This window comes from Sinocyclocheilus anshuiensis, unplaced genomic scaffold (genome assembly GCF_001515605.1).
Source record: "Sinocyclocheilus anshuiensis isolate Anshui unplaced genomic scaffold, SAMN03320099.WGS_v1.1 scaffold526, whole genome shotgun sequence".
NCBI lineage: Eukaryota > Metazoa > Chordata > Actinopteri > Cypriniformes > Cyprinidae > Sinocyclocheilus > Sinocyclocheilus anshuiensis.
The window spans coordinates 154727-174337 of NW_015547649.1; the positions used below are offsets into that span (position 1 = coordinate 154727).

General features: G+C 36.3%; 1 protein-coding gene across 1 annotated transcript in view; it reads right to left on the reverse strand.

Moving 5' to 3' along the window:
• LOC107701967 (neuroendocrine convertase 2-like) overlaps positions 1-12076 on the reverse strand; it is a 79257-nt gene extending 67181 nt beyond the window's left edge. Inside the window, exons 1-2 of the mRNA XM_016504138.1 lie at positions 11653-12076; positions 6625-6729 (exon numbers count right to left, since the gene is read on the reverse strand). Coding sequence (XP_016359624.1) covers positions 6625-6729; positions 11653-11835 — 288 coding nt within the window. The 5' untranslated portion in view covers positions 11836-12076. The remainder of the gene's footprint in view (positions 1-6624; positions 6730-11652) is intronic.
• Between the last annotated feature and the right edge of the window lie 7535 nt (positions 12077-19611).

Genomic DNA, 19611 nt, shown 5'->3' on the forward strand with positions numbered 1-19611 from the left:
TGTTCCAATTATACACTTATTTTCACATAGCTATGAGAAGCGTTATACATGGACGCGCGTGCAGTTGCTGTACTGTATTAAAGCTTTAATCAGGATAAAACCATGTATTAAAAGCTAACATAAGCAGTAGCATTTACAAATAATAGCATATCTAAAAGTATGAGACAACAACAAACAAAAAACATAGGACTACCATTAAAAGCCGTGCTTGCACAGGTTCTGCACAATCCTCTTCACTAATATTCTCTGGGTCTCAATCGGGCTCAAATTGATAAGCAATATTGACGACGCCTTTGCTTACAATACAACCGGAGTGCATTCTGAGGTGAGGGTCGGGACGTTTAGACGCGCACTGGCAGTTTAGCCAATCACAACACACTGAGCCAGCTAACCAATCAGAGCCCATCACGTATTCCTGAGGGAGGGGCTTCATAAAACCAGGAACTCATCAGCGCGTTTATAGGAGAAGGGACAGAGTAGTGTAGAATAAAGGTAAATTATATGAAAAATAATGCGATAAAAAAAAACAAAAAAACAATAACTATGCATTAACACGTTAGACTGCACCCCATAAACACAATCAAGCCTAGAAAAAACCCAGTGAACCACCCCTTTAAATGAACACTGATTAGTGATTATACAACCCACACAACAGAGTATTAAAGTAACACTAAAAAATGCATTGCAGTTAATTAGACAATTAAGTTGGAGTCAAAATTATATGAAAAATAATGCGATAAAAAAAAAAAATAAATAAATAACTATGCATTAACACATGTTAGACTGCACCCCATAAACACAATCAAAAAACAGACAAAAAACAGTCAACCACCCCTTTAAGTTTCAGAAAATTTAAGTTGTGTACAGTTGTGTACGTGAGGGTTTTATCTTACATCTAATGTTGTTAAATTAATGTTTATTTATTTATTTAATTAATAATTGCATTATTTCATTATCATGTTTGTTACCATGATGGTGTTTAGTGTTTGTGTGCACCAATGCACCAATGCCTTGGAAACTAGCTGAAATAAATAAGTCTTTTTATTATTTTATTTTATTATATTTTATTTCAGCTAACATTTATTGTAAGTAACAAAACTGGTTTTAATGGTTTTTTAATGGTATAAAACATTTTTTTTTTCAACAATCAAAAAACAGACAAAAAACAGTCAACCACCCCTTTAAGTTTCAGAAAATTTAAGTTGTGTACAGTTGTGTACATGAGGGTTTTATCTTACATCTAATGTTGTTAAATTAATGTTTATTTATTTATTTAATTAATAATTGCATTATTTCATTATCATGTTTGTTACCATGATGGTGTTTAGTGTTTGTGTGCACCTTCTATATATTAGTGTTTACTTTCTCAGCAAGAAGAGCTGTTTGTGATGAGCTTTGATTCATCAGACTTTCTCATTGCCACCTGATTTTGATGCTTTTCAGTGTATAAAAACGGTATTAGTACTTTAATAGGTTGTTATATTAACATTATATTAGTTAATGAAGTAAGATTTTTTACTGTGAAAGTTTGTAAAACCTAACATTTTAGCACATCAAGATAAATTAAATAAAAATGAGAAAGGTTGCCTTGGAAACTAGCTGAAATAAATAAGTCTTTTTATTATTTTATTTTATTATATTTTATTTCAGCTAACATTTATTGTAAGTAACAAAACTGGTTTTAATGGTTTTTTAATGGTATAAAACATTTTTTTTTTCAGTCTATGGGAGAAATACAGTATATATCATGATATATACAGTATTACTGTGATAAAAAATGACTCACATGTGATATGAGATTCTGGTCATTGTGCAAATGTCTATCTGAATCAGAGCATGTGCTTCTTTCTGCAAAAGAGGGAAATCCAGCTCTGCCAGGCACTGGGTTCAAGGACATGATAATTGAGTTGTAAGAATTTGAGCTGAAAGGAGGGAAAGTGACAGTTACAGGTGCTGTTCTCTGGATTAAATTGGCTTCATGGGTTTATGGGTCGGTTATGTCTATTGTAAAGGTTCACATCATTTGCAGAACCATTTCTACACTACCGTATATCAGTACTGAAGGACACATTGCCTTTCATTTAGCAGTTTTGCAATCAGTCGCATTGTGTTTCACCATCCGTGAATACCCACATGAAAAAATACTATAGTAATTTATAGTAAATACTATAGTGTTTTTGAACCATACTATAGTAAAGTACTTGAATTAATTTGTTGTGATGATTCTATAGTTGCTGTGGTAATATAACAACTACAGTCATTTAAACAAATTACTTTACCCAATACTGTACTAAGTTTTCCACAACTATAGGGTATATTATACTACAATACACTACAGTTTACTGTAGTAAAAACTAAAGTATACTACTGTATTTATTACAGTTTATCAGTTCACTATAGTTAATACTACAGTATGCTGTGGCATTCTTTAACAAAGTGTTGCAAATACTATAATATACAGTATACAGTATAATACACTTTACTATAGTATGGTTCAAAAACCAAAGTATTTACTATAAATTACTATAGTATTTTTTTATGTGGTTTATAATAAAAGTTGAAGAAATTAAGTACCAGATTTACATTGCATAAAGGGAATACAAGCATTTCCAAGATAGCACCAGTAAGTGCATAAAAGTCTTCCATAATGTTGTCCATAAAGTTCTCAAAAGCACATTCTTATTTTAAGTGTTATTTGAAGTGCCTTTAGAGGTGAAGTACAGGTGTATTAAACCAAAACTCCGAGCAAAGTGAAGAGCCAATGGCTTACCTCTAAATGAGATGAGAAAATGTTATGGCATTAAAAATGACCCTCGACACACATTTCTGCTCTTATTGTGCACAGTTCAGTAGTGCATCATCTGCATAGTCCTTCAATACATTTAATAACTTGAATCAGAAATACGGAAGTAAAACAGATCGTGGACAGTCACGTTGACTTCAGGGAGATTCTTCAGCATAATGAAGAACGCCGTTACGCAACATCTGAACGAGACAGAAGGGGAGAAACTGTCCAAATGAAGAGCAAAGCAAACATTAGCAGAGTCTCAGTGTAAACAGCCAGAGAGGAGCGTGTGAACGAGCAGAGCACAAAAACAAGAAACCGATCGATACTGTGACAACACTTGAGCTGAGATGATTGTGGCGATGCAGAAACCTCCCCTTCATCCGTAAGCACTGATTCTGAAGGGCCTTCCAGGCTCAAACCGAAGGCTGTTTGCGTGAATATGAACGAGCGTCTGAAGCTGTTGAGGTAAATCCATCACAGACACCATCCATTCACTCTGAAATGCATATAGGCTCAAAAACTGATGCAACAAAGCGGTCCAGTTCGCTTTCTAAACATCTCTTTCGTTCAACGCAAATCGCATTCCACGCACAAACCTACACAAGTGTTTTTCCCTTTGTATTTGAACCTGTACTGAATATAGTTTAGTTCATCTTTTCCTGTACTTTATGTGGTTTTGTTCAAGGCTAAGTACAGATGAGTACATGAGTCTGTCTTTTTTGAGTCAAATTGTTGTGTTTGAATGAACACACAGTGAGTTATACTTTACTATTATTTGCATTTGCAATGGTTTTTTGCTGTTGTCCATGACCTGATGTCCATTTTAAGGTTTTAGGCCGTCAATGAGAACCGCCGAGCTAAAGCACATCACAGTCTGTTAATGAGTCACAGTCGTTTGTCAAATCCATCACAGACGGCTAAAGCACTGCTTCTACTTCTCCAGGATTCAGATTTGCTTACTGGACAACCAACATTGAAACAAAAATGTCCTTAAAGTCAAACACTGGAACTTAATTATTTCACTCTGAAATGCATATAGGCTCAAAAACTGATGCAACAAAGCGGTCCAGTTCGCTTTCTAAACATCTCTTTCGTTCAACGCAAATCGCATTCCACGCACAAACCTACACAAGTGTTTTTCCCTTTGTATTTGAACCTGTACTGAATATAGTTTAGTTCATCTTTTCCTGTACTTTATGTGGTTTTGTTCAAGGCTAAGTACAGATGAGTACATGAGTCTGTCTTTTTTGAGTCAAATTGTTGTGTTTGAATGAACACACAGTGAGTTATACTTTACTATTATTTGCATTTGCAATGGTTTTTTGCTGTTGTCCATGACCTGATGTCCATTTTAAGGTTTTAGGCCGTCAATGAGAACCGCCGAGCTAAAGCACATCACAGTCTGTTAATGAGTCACAGTCGTTTGTCAAGATGATGAATGGATTGAATGTGATAGGTCTGTCACTTCTGAATTTATTACCCTGGTCGCTGGAACAGCCTTTAATTGAATCCAAACTCAGATCGGGGAAGTTATCAGACATCACCCGTACAATAATGTGATTTTTTACATTCGAGTGAATGCATGTATAATTTCAGAGGCATTAGTTATTGGAGAGCATTTTCTTTCTTGTTGAACACTGATTTTATGACATTTCGCTCCTGTCATGTGATGTATTTTGGGAGATGATAATGCAGGGCCAGGAAATGAGCAGATATTGAAGAGTGGGCTTTAGTCAGGTGACTGGAGGCGGTGCTTGATTTCATCCACAAATTCCTGATAATGCCTTTTTTTCCTCGTTCAACATGTCAGATTATGCATATTGTAAGAAGAAAAGGTTCTGGTATTTTTCAATCTGTTAAGTTTACAGATATTTCCTTTTATTCTAAAGCACAACATAATGCAATGCATGAAATCATAATACAGGTAAAACAAAATACGGAAAATTCCTTCATATTAACACTGTGAATTGGGCCCTCTGACAGACTTCTTTTAAAATGACTACGTTTATGTGAATCAGTCAACTAGCCAGAGTGGCCATCACAACTTAATTTAATGCATCCTGATGTTTTGAAGATCTGTGCAAATGATGCTCAATATGTCGATGAAAGAATGCTTTGATGGTTTGGAAACATTTTGTGCCACTGGATGAGTTAACACACTCGGCCCTGATGAACGGACTAATAAATAATTCAGCTCTTCAAGCCTGACTGAAGACCACAATTGAACATTAATAGCTGTTTCGTTATTAAAAGTGCAGAATGTGAACAGATCCTCTCATGCGAGTGCAAATCGCTGCTGTCGCCACTCACAGGATTATGGAGGTTGATTATAGGCTTAAATCTTACAGACTGAAATCTTCCCGTTTTCTGTCCCAAAAATCCATCTATGGTTCATTTATTTTTACGAACAAGTAGTCTGATCTCCAGACAGATTGGAAACCAAAACTGTGTTTAAGTGTAGCGGGTGACCTCCAGGAACACAGCTGTATATTTCACGTTTTGTGTCTGTGAAATAACCAGCACTTATTGGATGGAGTCTACACACATTTTTTTTTTCAGTTTGTTCGCATCATAACATAAAAACAAAGCAAACACATCTCCTCCTGTCAGAGATGGCAGCTGTTAGACAGAATATGCGGGGCCCGACTTTATGTCCCAAAATTAAAAACTTTGATCAACTTTTTTGAGTTCTATTCATCTTTTCTGATGTGAATCAAGTGTTAATTTTGACAGCAAATTTTGATTTAGTTTTAGTCATAGTCTTTTGACTAAAATGCCATTTCGTTTTAGTCATATTTTAGTCATCTGAATAGTTTTTAGTTTTAGTCTAGTTTTAGTCGACTAAATAGCATACGATTTTAGTTGACTAAATCTACAGTAAATTCAGTCGGCTAAAATCTAATGGGTTTAGTTACAGTGCACTTATTAAGCATTTCTCTACAATTTAAAACCGAATGCACAGCTGCAATGGATGCAATGTACTGATACACGTTCTCCCTGCTGTTTACGTTCACTTAAGACGTAATCAACTGTGTTTACGTGAATACTCGTCAAAACGGACAATTCGACATCATTTTGTGTGTAATTCTCCGTTCATGCGACGCAAAAGAGTACTCGCACGTTGTGAGAGGCGCTTTCTGTGTGTGTATGCTTCAGTGTCTGTGCTCAGAAAACCGGACCGAATTGAGTTCTCTCTTGCGTCGTCAGATTTATCCATATGTCTGCTCTTCTCTTACTCCCACATATTGACATTTTTTAATGTTTTATGCGACGTGCAGCAAGTGTATGTTAGCTCATGTCCCGCCGGTTCATATGTACCGAACCACGCAGCAGATTCGTTCTGAATGAATCTCTTCCCAAATCGTCCCTCCCTAACATTTTTGTCTCGTTTTTATACGTTGACGAAAATGTCAATAGATTTACGTCATAGTTTTTGTCATTCAAAAAGAGTTTTAGTTCGTTATTGCCTCGTTGTCGTCGGTGAAAAAAATTTTGTTAACGAAAATTATTCGTCAACGAAATTAACACTGATGTGAATACATACATTATGCAAATCTTATGCTGTACATTTAATAATGTAAAAAAGGCCATGCTGTGTGTGAGATTGTCATAAATAATAATGTAACCTCATTCAGACTGCATAGTGTCATAACACTTGATAGAATACCACTCAAGATAATCCACTCAAAATACCATCAAGCCAAGGTACGAGCCAGAACAGAGTGATCGTGTGATTGACACGTTAGCCTTGAACTCTTACAAGCAGTGGCTCTGGCATCAGATGCGCCTGGGCTAGTTTCTATGGGAACAAACACACGGTGGGGTTCTGGTCTTACCCGGTGATCCTTCGCCAGGCGCCGGTGCTGCTGCAGGCTGCGTTTCCTCCTGGTTTTAGGGATTTCCCGCGGGTAGAAATGAAATAGTCCCTCGCCAAAAGGAAGCTGCAATTAAACACACCTGTATTAGAAGAGCTGAGAGCAGAGAGTTTGGCCTCTTAAGAAATGTGGAATATGATTATGGAAACCCAACAGATGCATGTTTTCCCCAAGTATGACTGATAATGTTTTTGAAGGTCAAAAAAGGCTGAGTGTCTGGCTATATGTCAATATTTCATCCCACTGTGAATTCATAAATTTAACCCTAACTCTTTAATGCACTAAAACCCTCCTCAGCATGAAAATGTTGTGAAATGTGCCTAGAAAACATGCTGAAATTGTTTGTGCATGCAAATATTCAAGTGTACACTGTAAAAACTGAATCATGGGTCTTGTATTTTTCATTTAAAAAGATACTGTATATTTTATTAAAGACATTGTGTTTCAGTGTTGTATAGAAAATATTTCACTAATAAAACCAAGAGATATGTTTTCCTAATTTTTGAAGGAAATTTTGAGGCTTGAATTGAGAACCTGATCAAACTGAAAAAAGGCTACCTGTTCATTTTAAGAGAAATAGCTCAATTATGCAGTTTTATTTTGGCAGTGATTGTTAGTTCCCAGCATGCATTGCATATGGCTGGATATGGAGAGTAAATATTGAAATTAAGTGCTATTTTATGTTTTTAGTGAGTATTATGTGTAATATTGTTATCGTAATTTTTTTAAGTAGATAGCACAACACATTTTTTACAGTGTAATATTAGATTAAAGCTAAGTATTTGTGGGTCAAAATTAGCAACTAATAGCCCCAGAGATGATAATTTTGATGTGTATTATATGATCAACTGACACTGTTTGAATATTACACAAGAACATCACTGGCTCTACAAAACCTAGTCTGACACCAACTAAATAAAATACATGGTATTCAAACTTCGAAAACATCAGTTCATATTTCTGAAGTTAATAAATTCCAAGATTAAGCGAGCAGATATTGTTTCTATTCGGTGCCATTTCATCTTGGTGACTTTCCATAAAAAAATGTTTAAATTTCCATGATGTAATCATTTTATCTGAAGAAGGGCTTGTTACACTATAAGAAAAATATGTTGGTCCAGCTCAGGATATTATTCTTTAATAATTTTTCATGGAATTCCTCAGACGTGCAAGGACCAAATGTCCACCCTGTTACAGGACATACTCATCTCAATTAACAAGTGTTTTGAATGCACAGTTATTGTAATATTTACATTTTCTAAGAGCTAAAATGTCCCTCTCTTTACTCTGCATATGTATATTAACAAAGTGTTCATAATCGGGCATTATCTTGAAAAAAGTTGTTGTATTTTTGAGACAGCGTAATTTCAACACATTTCTTTTAGAATAAAAATACATTTAAATGGAATTTTGGAAACCATTTTAACTTATTTCGTTTTACCATTTAATTCCCTACAAGTAACCACAAATATATGCATAGCATTTGTTGAACTTATTTTAGTAATATCAAAAAAACACTGAGGTAACAGGGTGGACAGAGGGGGAAACAAAGTGGACAGGACATAACAGGGTGGACATCACACCACTAAACAACAGTATATTTCAACATGTTGCCTAATACAAGAAGCATATTGTCACAATTTACAATCACTACAACAGATAGATTGTTCTGTATATAAAATGTATAGGATATAAGGCCTATTACACATTAAAGTAAGTTGTTCTTATACCTATTATTATAAGATCTACTTTGTTATGCTGTCCATTTATTAGGCTACAAAATAGGTTTATCATTGTATTTTACTACTGAAAGTTTATCGTTTTAGAGAACATATTATTTTGCTCTCTCTCGCTCTCTCACACACACGCACACATCACACACACGCACATACTCACACACTAAAATTCCTATCGTTATGGGCTCATGCCATAGGCGTAATGGTTTTTCTGCTGTACAAATTGTATTTTCTATATCCTTACCCTAACACTACACCTAAACCTACCCCTCACACAAAACTACAGTTAGTTTAGGTTTTCAAAACACTTAATTCTGTATGACTTAGAGTATAAGCTGTTTTCCTCATGGGAACCAAATAAATGTCCCCACAAGATGAAAGTTTACTGTTATTACTATACCTGTGGGAACATTTGGACCACATAATGCAGGGAATACCAGTACACACACACAAACACACACACACACACACACAGCACGTAGACACGAACACACACCACAGAGACACACACACATTGTAATGGCAAAGTCAAGATAATTTATTACAGTTTCTACTTAATCAACAAAGCTGAGTTCTAACACTCTTTTTTTTCTTCCTTCTTTTATGTCCTTTCTCCACCTCCCGTTCTTTTTATTGAGGTATATCTGCCTTCTTTCAGGGTGTGCATCACAACGAGCCCTGTAGCGTCGCTGCTTTTCTTCAGCAGACAACAGCGCCATTTCCTGACAATTACATGCATACTATTTAAGCAACTCTTTCTTTTAAATGCATAATAAATTAATTATAAGTACCAATACATGCTTTAAACACTTATTTATGTAATTTTTACATCAAATGTTACAATATGTCCACCCTGTTACAGTGCAAAACCGTAACAGGGTGGACAGTGACAGGAGGGACATTTTATGCTAAAGTCAGCTATTGCTACTCATGTAATAATCAACAAGCTAGTGCGTAATGATCACAGAGGAAGATTTTTAACCTGCTTATTAACCATATTTTCAAAATTACAAAAAGTTATCAGTTTCCATTAGAAATAAGCATAACAGAGTGGACATGTTATGCTTTACCACATCAGTGAATCATTATAAAACACTGAAAAAAGGGTGAATTAAAGATTGTTAATTACTCTGCTTCTTGTAGATAGTTTGCCACCAAAAAGTGTTATACTTCCTGAGAATCATGTTAGTAGAGAAACATTCAAGGGCCGTGTTCAGAGGGACTTTTCATCAGAGTAACAGGGGGGACATTCAATTCAGGGACACAACATCTTTTAAAGACTTTAAGCATTAAAAATGTATAAATAACAAAAAAATATATTTTGTTGAGGAATATTATAAATAAGAGTATACAACAATATTGAAAAAAAAATGGAATTTGTTTGATTTTTATTACTTGTATTTGTGGCTGAAGTTATGCAAGCTTACTTGGGGAAATGGCATCTTAGCCTACTTGCACTAAAATAAGAGTAATTCTTTTTAATTAATTAATTTTTAAGCACATGTTTATTGTGTTTGATTGTAGAGGGGCAGTAACTTTGTAAGATTAGCATTCAGAAACAAGTATTAACCCATTTTTACATTATGTCATGGGGACTCAAATGGCACCGAATACTAGGAATGACCCATGTACTACACTATATTCATTACAGTTAACTTGAAATATTGAAGTAGAAATAGTGCAGTTCGAGTGCAAAATATACCGAAATGTCGCTCGGCCACAAATCAAATCATCCACTTAACATCTGAATGTAAAATCAGCTCTGAATGACTGAAACCATCACATATAAACCATATTTTGGCAGCTGTATTGTATTTTTCATTTTAACTCTGCTGTCTTGCTGTAGATTCAACTATAATTGTAGTTTCTATAAAGTATTAGCTCTTTAAATTTACCTTTTGGTGTAATTCATTTTATATATTTGTATTTATTCCTAATCGTTCCTCTACTTCAGGAGGACAAAGTCATTTCACCACCAGGCTGTCATTATAAATTAAAATCCTGTTCTATGAGACTTGCCATGGTAAAGAAAAGAAGAATCCCTGAATAAAAGGCACTGACAGTTAATTGTGATTGAGGAACTGAACTCATATAATGTGAGCGAAAAGCTGCAGACTGTCCAGTTCAGCTAACAGAGCTCAGTGTTTATTAGGGTGCGTCTTAATTGAGCAAAGAAAGCAGAGAATTACACAATTCAAGGGGAGCATATACTGGCTCAGACAGAGCGGGTGTGAATGAGGAGGACAAAATCCCTCTCAAAAACATGCAATAAGCCATACACATGATAATGGGTCAGGTGTTATTCCTAAGCTCTGTTCCACTCCAGTGAGAGCTGCAGCAGACATGCTTTGACATTTGACAAGGCTGATTTGTCAGGCTAATCAAGTCCTCTGTTCAGGGATAAACGGCCCTACGTGAGATGGAATAAATAAACACTGCGATGTCAGAAGAAAGACATGTTTACTATTTACTCTCAGTCATTGTCTCACTGCTCATAACACGTATGCAACAGAAAAGAATGATATTATGCTATTTTCTGCAGTTCCGAGGGGTTAAAGTCTTGTTTTTATATTTCTATTGTACTCCAAACAAGAAACTGTGATTCATTTGTGTTTACTTTTAAACATGCACATCCTAATAATAATAGCCTACTGTTTTCATCATTACCAGAATATCTGTATATATCCAATCTCTAGTTCCACACTAGTCCAATGATCTTACAGCAATGGGGTTTTTTATTGAAATCATACATTTGGAACCAATCCTATGTATTCTTATGAGATCAAAACGTACAAAAATCCCACTGGATAAACTGGCACTCCTGTTTTCACATTTATTATTATTATAATAACAAACTAACATTTGTAAGTGTTCTTATTCATCCCTGAAGGATTTGGCAGTTCCAGTAGGAATCCTGTACACTTTCCTTTAAGATTTCTGTAGGAAAGCCTAATGATCCATATGACCATAAAAAAAAAACAATCAATTAGGCATGGCTTTTAAATTGATGCACTGTAACATAACAGCAGTTTTATTCACCAGCCTTTCAACTTCTGAGCTTGCATTTTGCTGAATGGACGCAGCACTTCATTCCAGTTGCTTTGTTTGTGTTGTCCACAAGAGAACATCTTGTACTCAGATTTTCATGATTGACAGCTATATGTGATTGCATAATTATAAATGTCTAAAAACCAACATGCATGCATCAAAGTGGCCGTTTCGGAGGCGTTCTGCTGTGCATACTGCTACTTACCTTCCTTGCGCTCCCGAAGCCGTGCTCCAGGGCAAGTTGATGAGCATCTTCGGTCGTCCCCTCGTGCAGCTGGACCAGAAAATGATCGCTGAAGATGAGCTCCTCGTCCGCTGCAGCTATGAGCACCAGAGCATTGAGCAGGATGAGAGCCAGCGCTGTCCCAGCTCTACAGAACCCCAGCATCGTGCTGTCTTCGCCGTGCTGTCAGTGAGTGAACGCTGTCAAACGCAGATGAACGCTGGAGCTCTTCAGCAGGGCTCGTCAGGACGCATCTCCGCAGTCATCGGTGGGTGAGGCGAGGGCAGTCGGACCGTGTCTGTGCGTGGGACCCAATCTGCATGTTCTGCCTCCCTTTAATCTATAATTCATCGGCATAAACGTGCGTGTGGCTCTTTTGCATGTGACGTTCCACGGAAAGATGCCCAATAAACTGAAGCGGGTGTGGCTGATCCCTCGGTAGTGTGCATGAAGAAGTGTAGCCTACTTCAGCACTCTGGAGAATTCCTCCATCCACTCTGGCTATAGTTTACCCGGCTCGGATAGGCTCGATTATTTCGACTCGTTCCTCAGTTTGTAAACGAGGCTTCAAAATAAATGCAGCTCGTATTATTGTTAAAGCGCATATTAGCTAATTTCACAGTACAAAGTGTGTTTTTGAACTGTAAATCGCCTATTTAGGGCTGTGCTTCCAGACTGATGAAATTGTAGTTTCGTGATGGATTTTTTTCTCAATTTGCTTCGTTGTTAGCCTATATATGGTCATCATTTATAGCTACACACTTAAAATAGCTCCAAACCTCCCATTCCAAAAATATGCTACTTTTCTCATTTTCAACATTTTCATTACATTAAAATCAAACCGTCCAGTTAATAATAATAATATTAATAATAATAATAATAATAAACAACGTGTTTTTTTTTTTTGTTATGTTAATGTTAGAAAATAAAATTTGACCATTTTGCAAACACTTTTGAAACGTTTGAAGTTTGAAAAGCATCTAAAAAGCAACTAAAATGTTTCCGGAAAAAAAAATCAATGAACAGTGTATAATTAATAATTGTGTGCTAACATTTTGATAACTTTATTAAAGACCATATGACTTTGAGCGAACATTTTAAAAGAACGTTTGTTCTTAGCTTTGAGAAACATTTGCCAGAAGGTTATGAGCACATTCCCTGTTAGCTGAGACCCAGCGTCTGTTTCCCATGTATTAAATGAATGGGGACGTTTGTAAGATGCCAAAAGAAAAACAAATAATAATTAAATAATAATTAATAATTAAAACAAATTTTAAAGGGGTCATGAACTGCATTTTTTATTACTATTATTAGTATTTTATATAGCCTAATGTTCTCTGAGGTCCACTTATAACGTTTTTACATAACATCATAATTTAGAAGTAATAAGGCTATTTTTTATCCTGTTTTTGACCCTTTGTTTTTATAGGCAGGGCACCTTCAAGACTCGGAAGTAAACGCCCACTGCTCTGATTGGCTAACAGTTTTGCATATAAGATGACGCTGCTGTGATGCGTGACTCAGTGGGCGGGGCTAAAGAGGCAGCGCTGTAGAAGTAGGCGTTGATCTTCTTCAGCAGAAGCGGTCTTTCGTCGCACTATGACGTCATAAACTTGGTATCAATAAAAACTCACCAGAAAATTTTGAGTTCTGTATCTTTCAGGATGTTTTTTATAGTACAATAACCTGTTATACGTCAAAAGATCAATGAAAGACTCCTTCTAAAGTCCTTTAAAGCCACGTGATTTTGTTAATATTGCCTACCACTTAAAGGCACAATATGTAAGATTATTTTATTAAAATATCCAAAAACCACTAGAACAGTGTTATATATGATCAATTAGCCTCTGTAGCCTAGACAAGGACATCAAATGTCACTGGATCTCATGTGTCTCCTGATAATGTGCCATATTTGATCTGAGGGTAACAGACATCCCACCTCTCCCAGAAATTCCAGGAGTCTCCCACATATTGTATGCAATATCCTGGAAATCGAGCGTGTGAGAGAGAATCCCTGTTTCTACCTGGTTTCAAGATGTGTTTTTGGTGATCTGATAACAAATTTTCAGCCAAGACACATTAGTGGTTTTACCTGGTATCATCATGCATTTCAAATGTGTCTCCTGTGACCGCTTGCGTTCAGATTTCCTATTATTTCGTCACACTACACTACAGGGGGTTGTTTGTGCATCTATTTCATCTCCTGAAATCCTTTCTGCAGAGTGGGATATCTGTAAAATCAAGTGTAGTGTAACATTGATTCCATTGCAAGCTGGATTATTGTGTAACCACTGCATATCCTTACAAACTGAGGGACTAGTATAGATCCAGTCAGGAAATTCAACTACTAATTCAGTATTAACTGTTACTATACGTATATCAAATACATGTGCCATTACCAGGCAATTTGTAATGAGTGATAGTGTGCATCCTTACTGTCACACTCCAGTGTTTTCTTAATGTGTATTTAATGACTGTCTCAAAACCTAGTCTGCAGTCTATCGAGGTGTAGGCAGCAGAAAAAAAAAGTAAAAAAATTAAATGAAAATAAAATGGAAAAAGGGGCTCTTCCAAACAGTGGCATAAATAACTGTATGTTAAAATCAGTGTAATGTCTTCATAAAGCGAGTTATTAGCCTACATTTTGATAAAAGATTTCCAAGAAGCATGTGTTTTCTTTGGAATTATGTGCACAGATGAATTATGAATAATAATCTATTTTGGGAAATTATCCTAAAAGCTATGAAAGACAGCAATGTATGAAACTCAACAATGCTTAACAGAAATGTTCATTTATATATACTTGCATTATGTGTTCACTGATCATGAATTTGCATTTTTCACATTTAAAATGTAAAAACAATTCTGGGCAATTAGTAACAAAATTGGGCAATTTTTTGACCAATTACTGAGTTTGATGAAGTGACTCGCAGAACCCCTTACTAAAGGCCACTCTCTTGGGGATCCATGAAAGACATTTTCAAGCTTGCACATTAGGAGGAAGGAAAGCTTTGCCTCTTACTACTGATTTAATGTATTTGGTGTTTTCATGACCTCAGATTAATTGAAATGCTACATGGAATATTTAAAAAGGTGATTAAGAATGGTGCATAAAACATACTTAAAAACACACACCTTTCCTTACAAATAACACAACTTTTAGCAAAAATGTAAGATTCTCAGACAAGGTGCTTAATCAGAGCTCATCTTTCACAGATGAATAGTTTTTGCTTTCAATGTCCAATAATATCTACTCGTGCTTATATGACACACAGACTGAAAATTGTTTTCATGCAGTGCAAACTTTTTAGTGACTTTATTGTCTCAGAATCAACATATGTGACCCTGGAGCACAAAACCAGTCACAAGTGTCAATTTTTTGAAATTGAGATTTATACAGAATCTGTAAGCTGAATAAATAAGCTTTGCATTGATGTATGGTTTGTGAGGATAGGACAATATTTGGCTGAGATACAGCTATTTGAAAATCTGGAATTTGAGGGAGCAAAAAACTCTAAATATTGAGAAAATCATCTTTAAAGTTATCCAAATGAAGTTCTTAGCAATGCATATTACTAATCAAAAATGAAGTTTTGATATATTTACGGTAGGAAATTTACAAAATATCTTCATGGAACATGACCTTTACTTAATATCCTAATGATTTTTGGCATAAAAGAAAAATCTATAATTTTGACCCATACAATGTATTTTTGGCTATTGCTACAAATACACCCCAGCGACTTAAGACTGCTTTTGTGGTCCATGGTCACATATGTGATGTGCATGAATGTGAAAGTGGTCTCATTACCTGCCTGTTCATGGATTGTTCAGTGCATGAGGAGGCTCTCTGCTAATGATCCCATCTCACTGACATTCTCACTGCATATACAGCTCCAGTTCATTACCGCTGCTCCAGATATTATGTTGGTAAATCATGCATGTGTCCTCACATTACAATAACAGCAGGAACAACTGCAACTGTAAATCACTCTGGAAGGCGGAGCTGTAATCTTGATGAGCATGTTTGAATGCACTTGAACAAATCCTCACACACCTGCAATTTACAGCGGAGAGAGAATCATCTGTGCTGTTTGAGCTCCTCTGTCTTTGTTTATGGAGAGTGAAAAAATAGGGCTATTTGCAGGAAGTCTGTTTAATAATCCATCAGCATGAGAACTCAAAAAAGCCATGCATATTTAATTAATTGTTTGTTTCTTCATCAGGTTTGTAGAAATGTAGCATTGCATCAGTGTCTCAGCAATGGATGCTCTGCAGTGAATGGGTGCTGTCAGAATGAGAGTCCAAACAGCTGATAAAAACATCACAATAATCCACACCACTCCAGTCCATCAGTTAATGTCTTGAGAAGACAAAAGCTGCGTGTTTGTAAGAAACTGATCCATTATTAAGATGATTATCATTAAGTATTTTGTCTAGTCAACAGGTCATATTATTGAGAATCTTTGTAATTGTTTATTTTTATTTGTATTACTGAGGAAGACGGTAGAGACGGATATGTCTCCCCAGTATTCATAATTATTGTCTATATGATTATGGGTTCTTCACCTTTGATGTATATTTTATTACTATTTTATTATATTGTATTACTAGTATATTTGTGTGCACTCACAATGTCAACAAAACATTGTGCTTCTGTAAAATAAAGAAAACAAACAGGATGTGCTTTCTCTGTCTCTGTAAACTGGAGCGCAGCACAAAACTCAAGCGCAGCAAAACTAGCCTCAAAGCCATAAGAAATACATCTACAGAAAGCTTGAAATGTCTACTTTAAAATTAACCAATTCAAATGGAAAACAGAAACCCTCTGATTATGCAATCCGCATAAGGAACATATCTCTCTTAAGGCATGTAACTGTACTGCAGAGCTGCGAGTCAGCGTTGTTTACTTCATCTCTGCATCTGATACACTGACTGAAAAAACACCAGTTTATTAATAAACTATTAAAATATCTACTACTGCTATTTTTCCCCAACACAGTCATTGCTTTTGCCGGTGTTTTGAGGCAAGCTTTACTTGAGCGTGCATAGGCTGTATATTAAAGCCTCATTAAGGTTTAGTTCCCCACTCCCAGTAAATTAATATAAATGTGCAATTAAGTCCCTGTTTAGTTGACTAGAAGAATCTTTAGTCGGGGGCAGTACTTGACTAGTCGCAAAATGTAAACAATATTGCCATGCATAATCAAAAATTACAACTTCTTAATCGCCCTTAAGTAGACTTCAAGTAAAATGCTTTAAGTAAATTATAGTTTATTTTATTCTTTTGATTTCTGGTTGATATTGACATGGCGCTGACAGTGGAAAGCCTGGGCAGTGCAGTGACGCAGGAAAGCTTGCAAACGGCTGCAGGAATCAGTCATGATCACAAGAAACTCCTGCAGTCTGACAGATCTGGACTTGAAGCGGAAGAGCACTGACCTTTCACTCTATCAGACTCATTCACCTGCTCACTCTGACCTTCTGAACATAACATATTGATCTGATGGTTTCACTGAGCAGTCTTTGTCCTACAGAGGCTAGTATCTTCGTTTTTATATAAATCTTTCCTCAGGAATCCCTGAGAAGACGCCCAATGTCAGATGTACAGCAGCATCACCAAACAGCATCTAAATCAAAACTTGTGAAAACATAATCACTGTATGTTGCCTGGGAAACAATCAGGACTTTAACGTCTAGGAAGACCGAAGCTTGTATTTTCTCCTGCGGTTCTCTTCTTTGGAGGCGTTGACTCCTTTCTTTGACTCTGAATGGTAGATTAAGTGAGAGCTGAGGGTTCAGACTGATCACAGCCATCACATCCACACTGATTGCAGGTCTGTGTGCACGTTAACTGCTGAGAAGAGACTATCTTTGGGTCTCTCGCACTTTCTTGTTCAGTCAGTGAGACGAACTTTCACGTTCAACTGTTGCATTTTTGGGTCATTTTTGACCTGTCAGAATGTGAGCTCATTAAACAGTCATCTTAGGCTACGTCCACACGAAGCCAGAGCTTTCCCTATCCAATCTTTTTTTTCCCCTCGTCTCAGGAAATATCTGCGTCCACACGAAACCACGAAACCGACACAAAACAATGTAGTATACATGCCAGACCAGTATGTGTCGCTGTAATTCTGCCACAGAGATACACTAAAAACAGAGAAGAAGAATTGCACTATACGCATAAACCTTGCGCGCGGTATACAAACGAATATGGAACAATATATGTCCACACGAAGCCAGAGCTTTCCCTATCCAATCTTTTTTTTCCCCTCGTCTCAAGAAATATCTGCATCCACACGAAACCACGAAACCGACACAAAACGATGGAGTATACATGCCAGACCAGTATGTGGCGCTGCAATTCTGCCACAGAGATACACTAAAAACAGAGAAGAAGAATTGCACTATACGCATAAACCTTGCGCGCGGTATACAAACGAATATGGAACAATATATTTATTAATCTGTTAATGTTAGTTAATAAAAAGACAATCGTTCAGTGTTTGTTTGCTGTTTTTGTTGCTGTTACGTGACGTAGCGGTGTCTGACTAGGGGCGAGACGTGGGCTGATGACGTCATAGTTTCAGAAAATATACGGATTCGCTGTCCACACGAAAACACAAGGGTGGCGTTTTCAGATTTATCCATTCTGGGACCCGGTTTCAGAAAATATCAGTTTCACACTTCCAAAACGCCGGATCCGACTTGACGAAACGCCTATACGATACAAAATTTATGCGTATACAGCTAAATGTGTCTCCGTGTGTACAGGGCCTTATATCTGATAAAAAAAACTTCTCGTTAATGAATGATTGTGCAAAAATGTCAAAGTTTTGGATATTACAGTGTTATTACCATGTTATTACCATACCCTATTTTATTAATACAAATTTAAGAAATTCTTTAAAATTTCACATTTTTACATGAACTACAGCAAAACCCCTGTGACGCAAGATTTTTTTTTTTTCAAATATTCATGAGAAACTCTATTGAGATTTATAGGAACATATGAGAACTAGCAATATCAACTGGATTTTAATCTTTGACTGCTCGAGAAAAAGTCACATTTATGAAACCTGCATATTCTTTTTCTAACAAAACTGCCAAACATTACTCTGGAATGTTTTCAGATAAAATATATTCGTTTTATCCGCGCAAACTCAGAAACTTTCATGGTAAAAACGATGATGCATGTTTCACGCTGCAGTGATTCATCAGTAGGTGGCAGTAAAAATAGGCTGAGTAAAATTCTCCACTTGTCTGTTTGTAGTATTTTTATTTATTTATTTATTTTTGCATATTCATGTTTACCATCAAAATTCAGTTCTAAAGGTATTTATGAGATATGGGAAATACAGTACAAAAGTATTTTTGAGATGGCTCTAACCCCCAAAAAAAAAGGGCAATATAGTAAGGGGGAGGGGGGGTAGTAGTAGTTACAATGTACAATTTTCTTTCTTTCTTTCTTTCTTTCTTTCTTTCATACAATGCACAAACAGCTCACAGGAATACTTAAACATGAAACAAATTATGCTTATTTGGTCTTAATCCATTTCTTGTTCTAGTACCAAAAATGTTTTTCAAAATGTTATATGTAGCCCTTCCAGGTCAAACCAAATGTAATGGGAGGGTTACAAGTGGATATCACATGCCAGTATCATTCCTTGTTCTTGAAAAATAAAAGACTCAGTATAATCATGCACTTATTCTGTGTTCATCCACCCCACAGTTAACATTGTCTCTTCTAACAGCACAGCTGTCAGTCAGCGTTGCGTGGTTCCTCTGGGTTAGGTACCTGGAGCATATCACCTGCAGAAGACACCTGTTCAACTGAGTTTGAGGCGGCAGACGTGACTGACGATTTGTCATGTGACACAACACTGGCTGAGGTAGATTAAATTAAATCCATCTGTCTCACTTCCCTCTCTCAGGAAACTA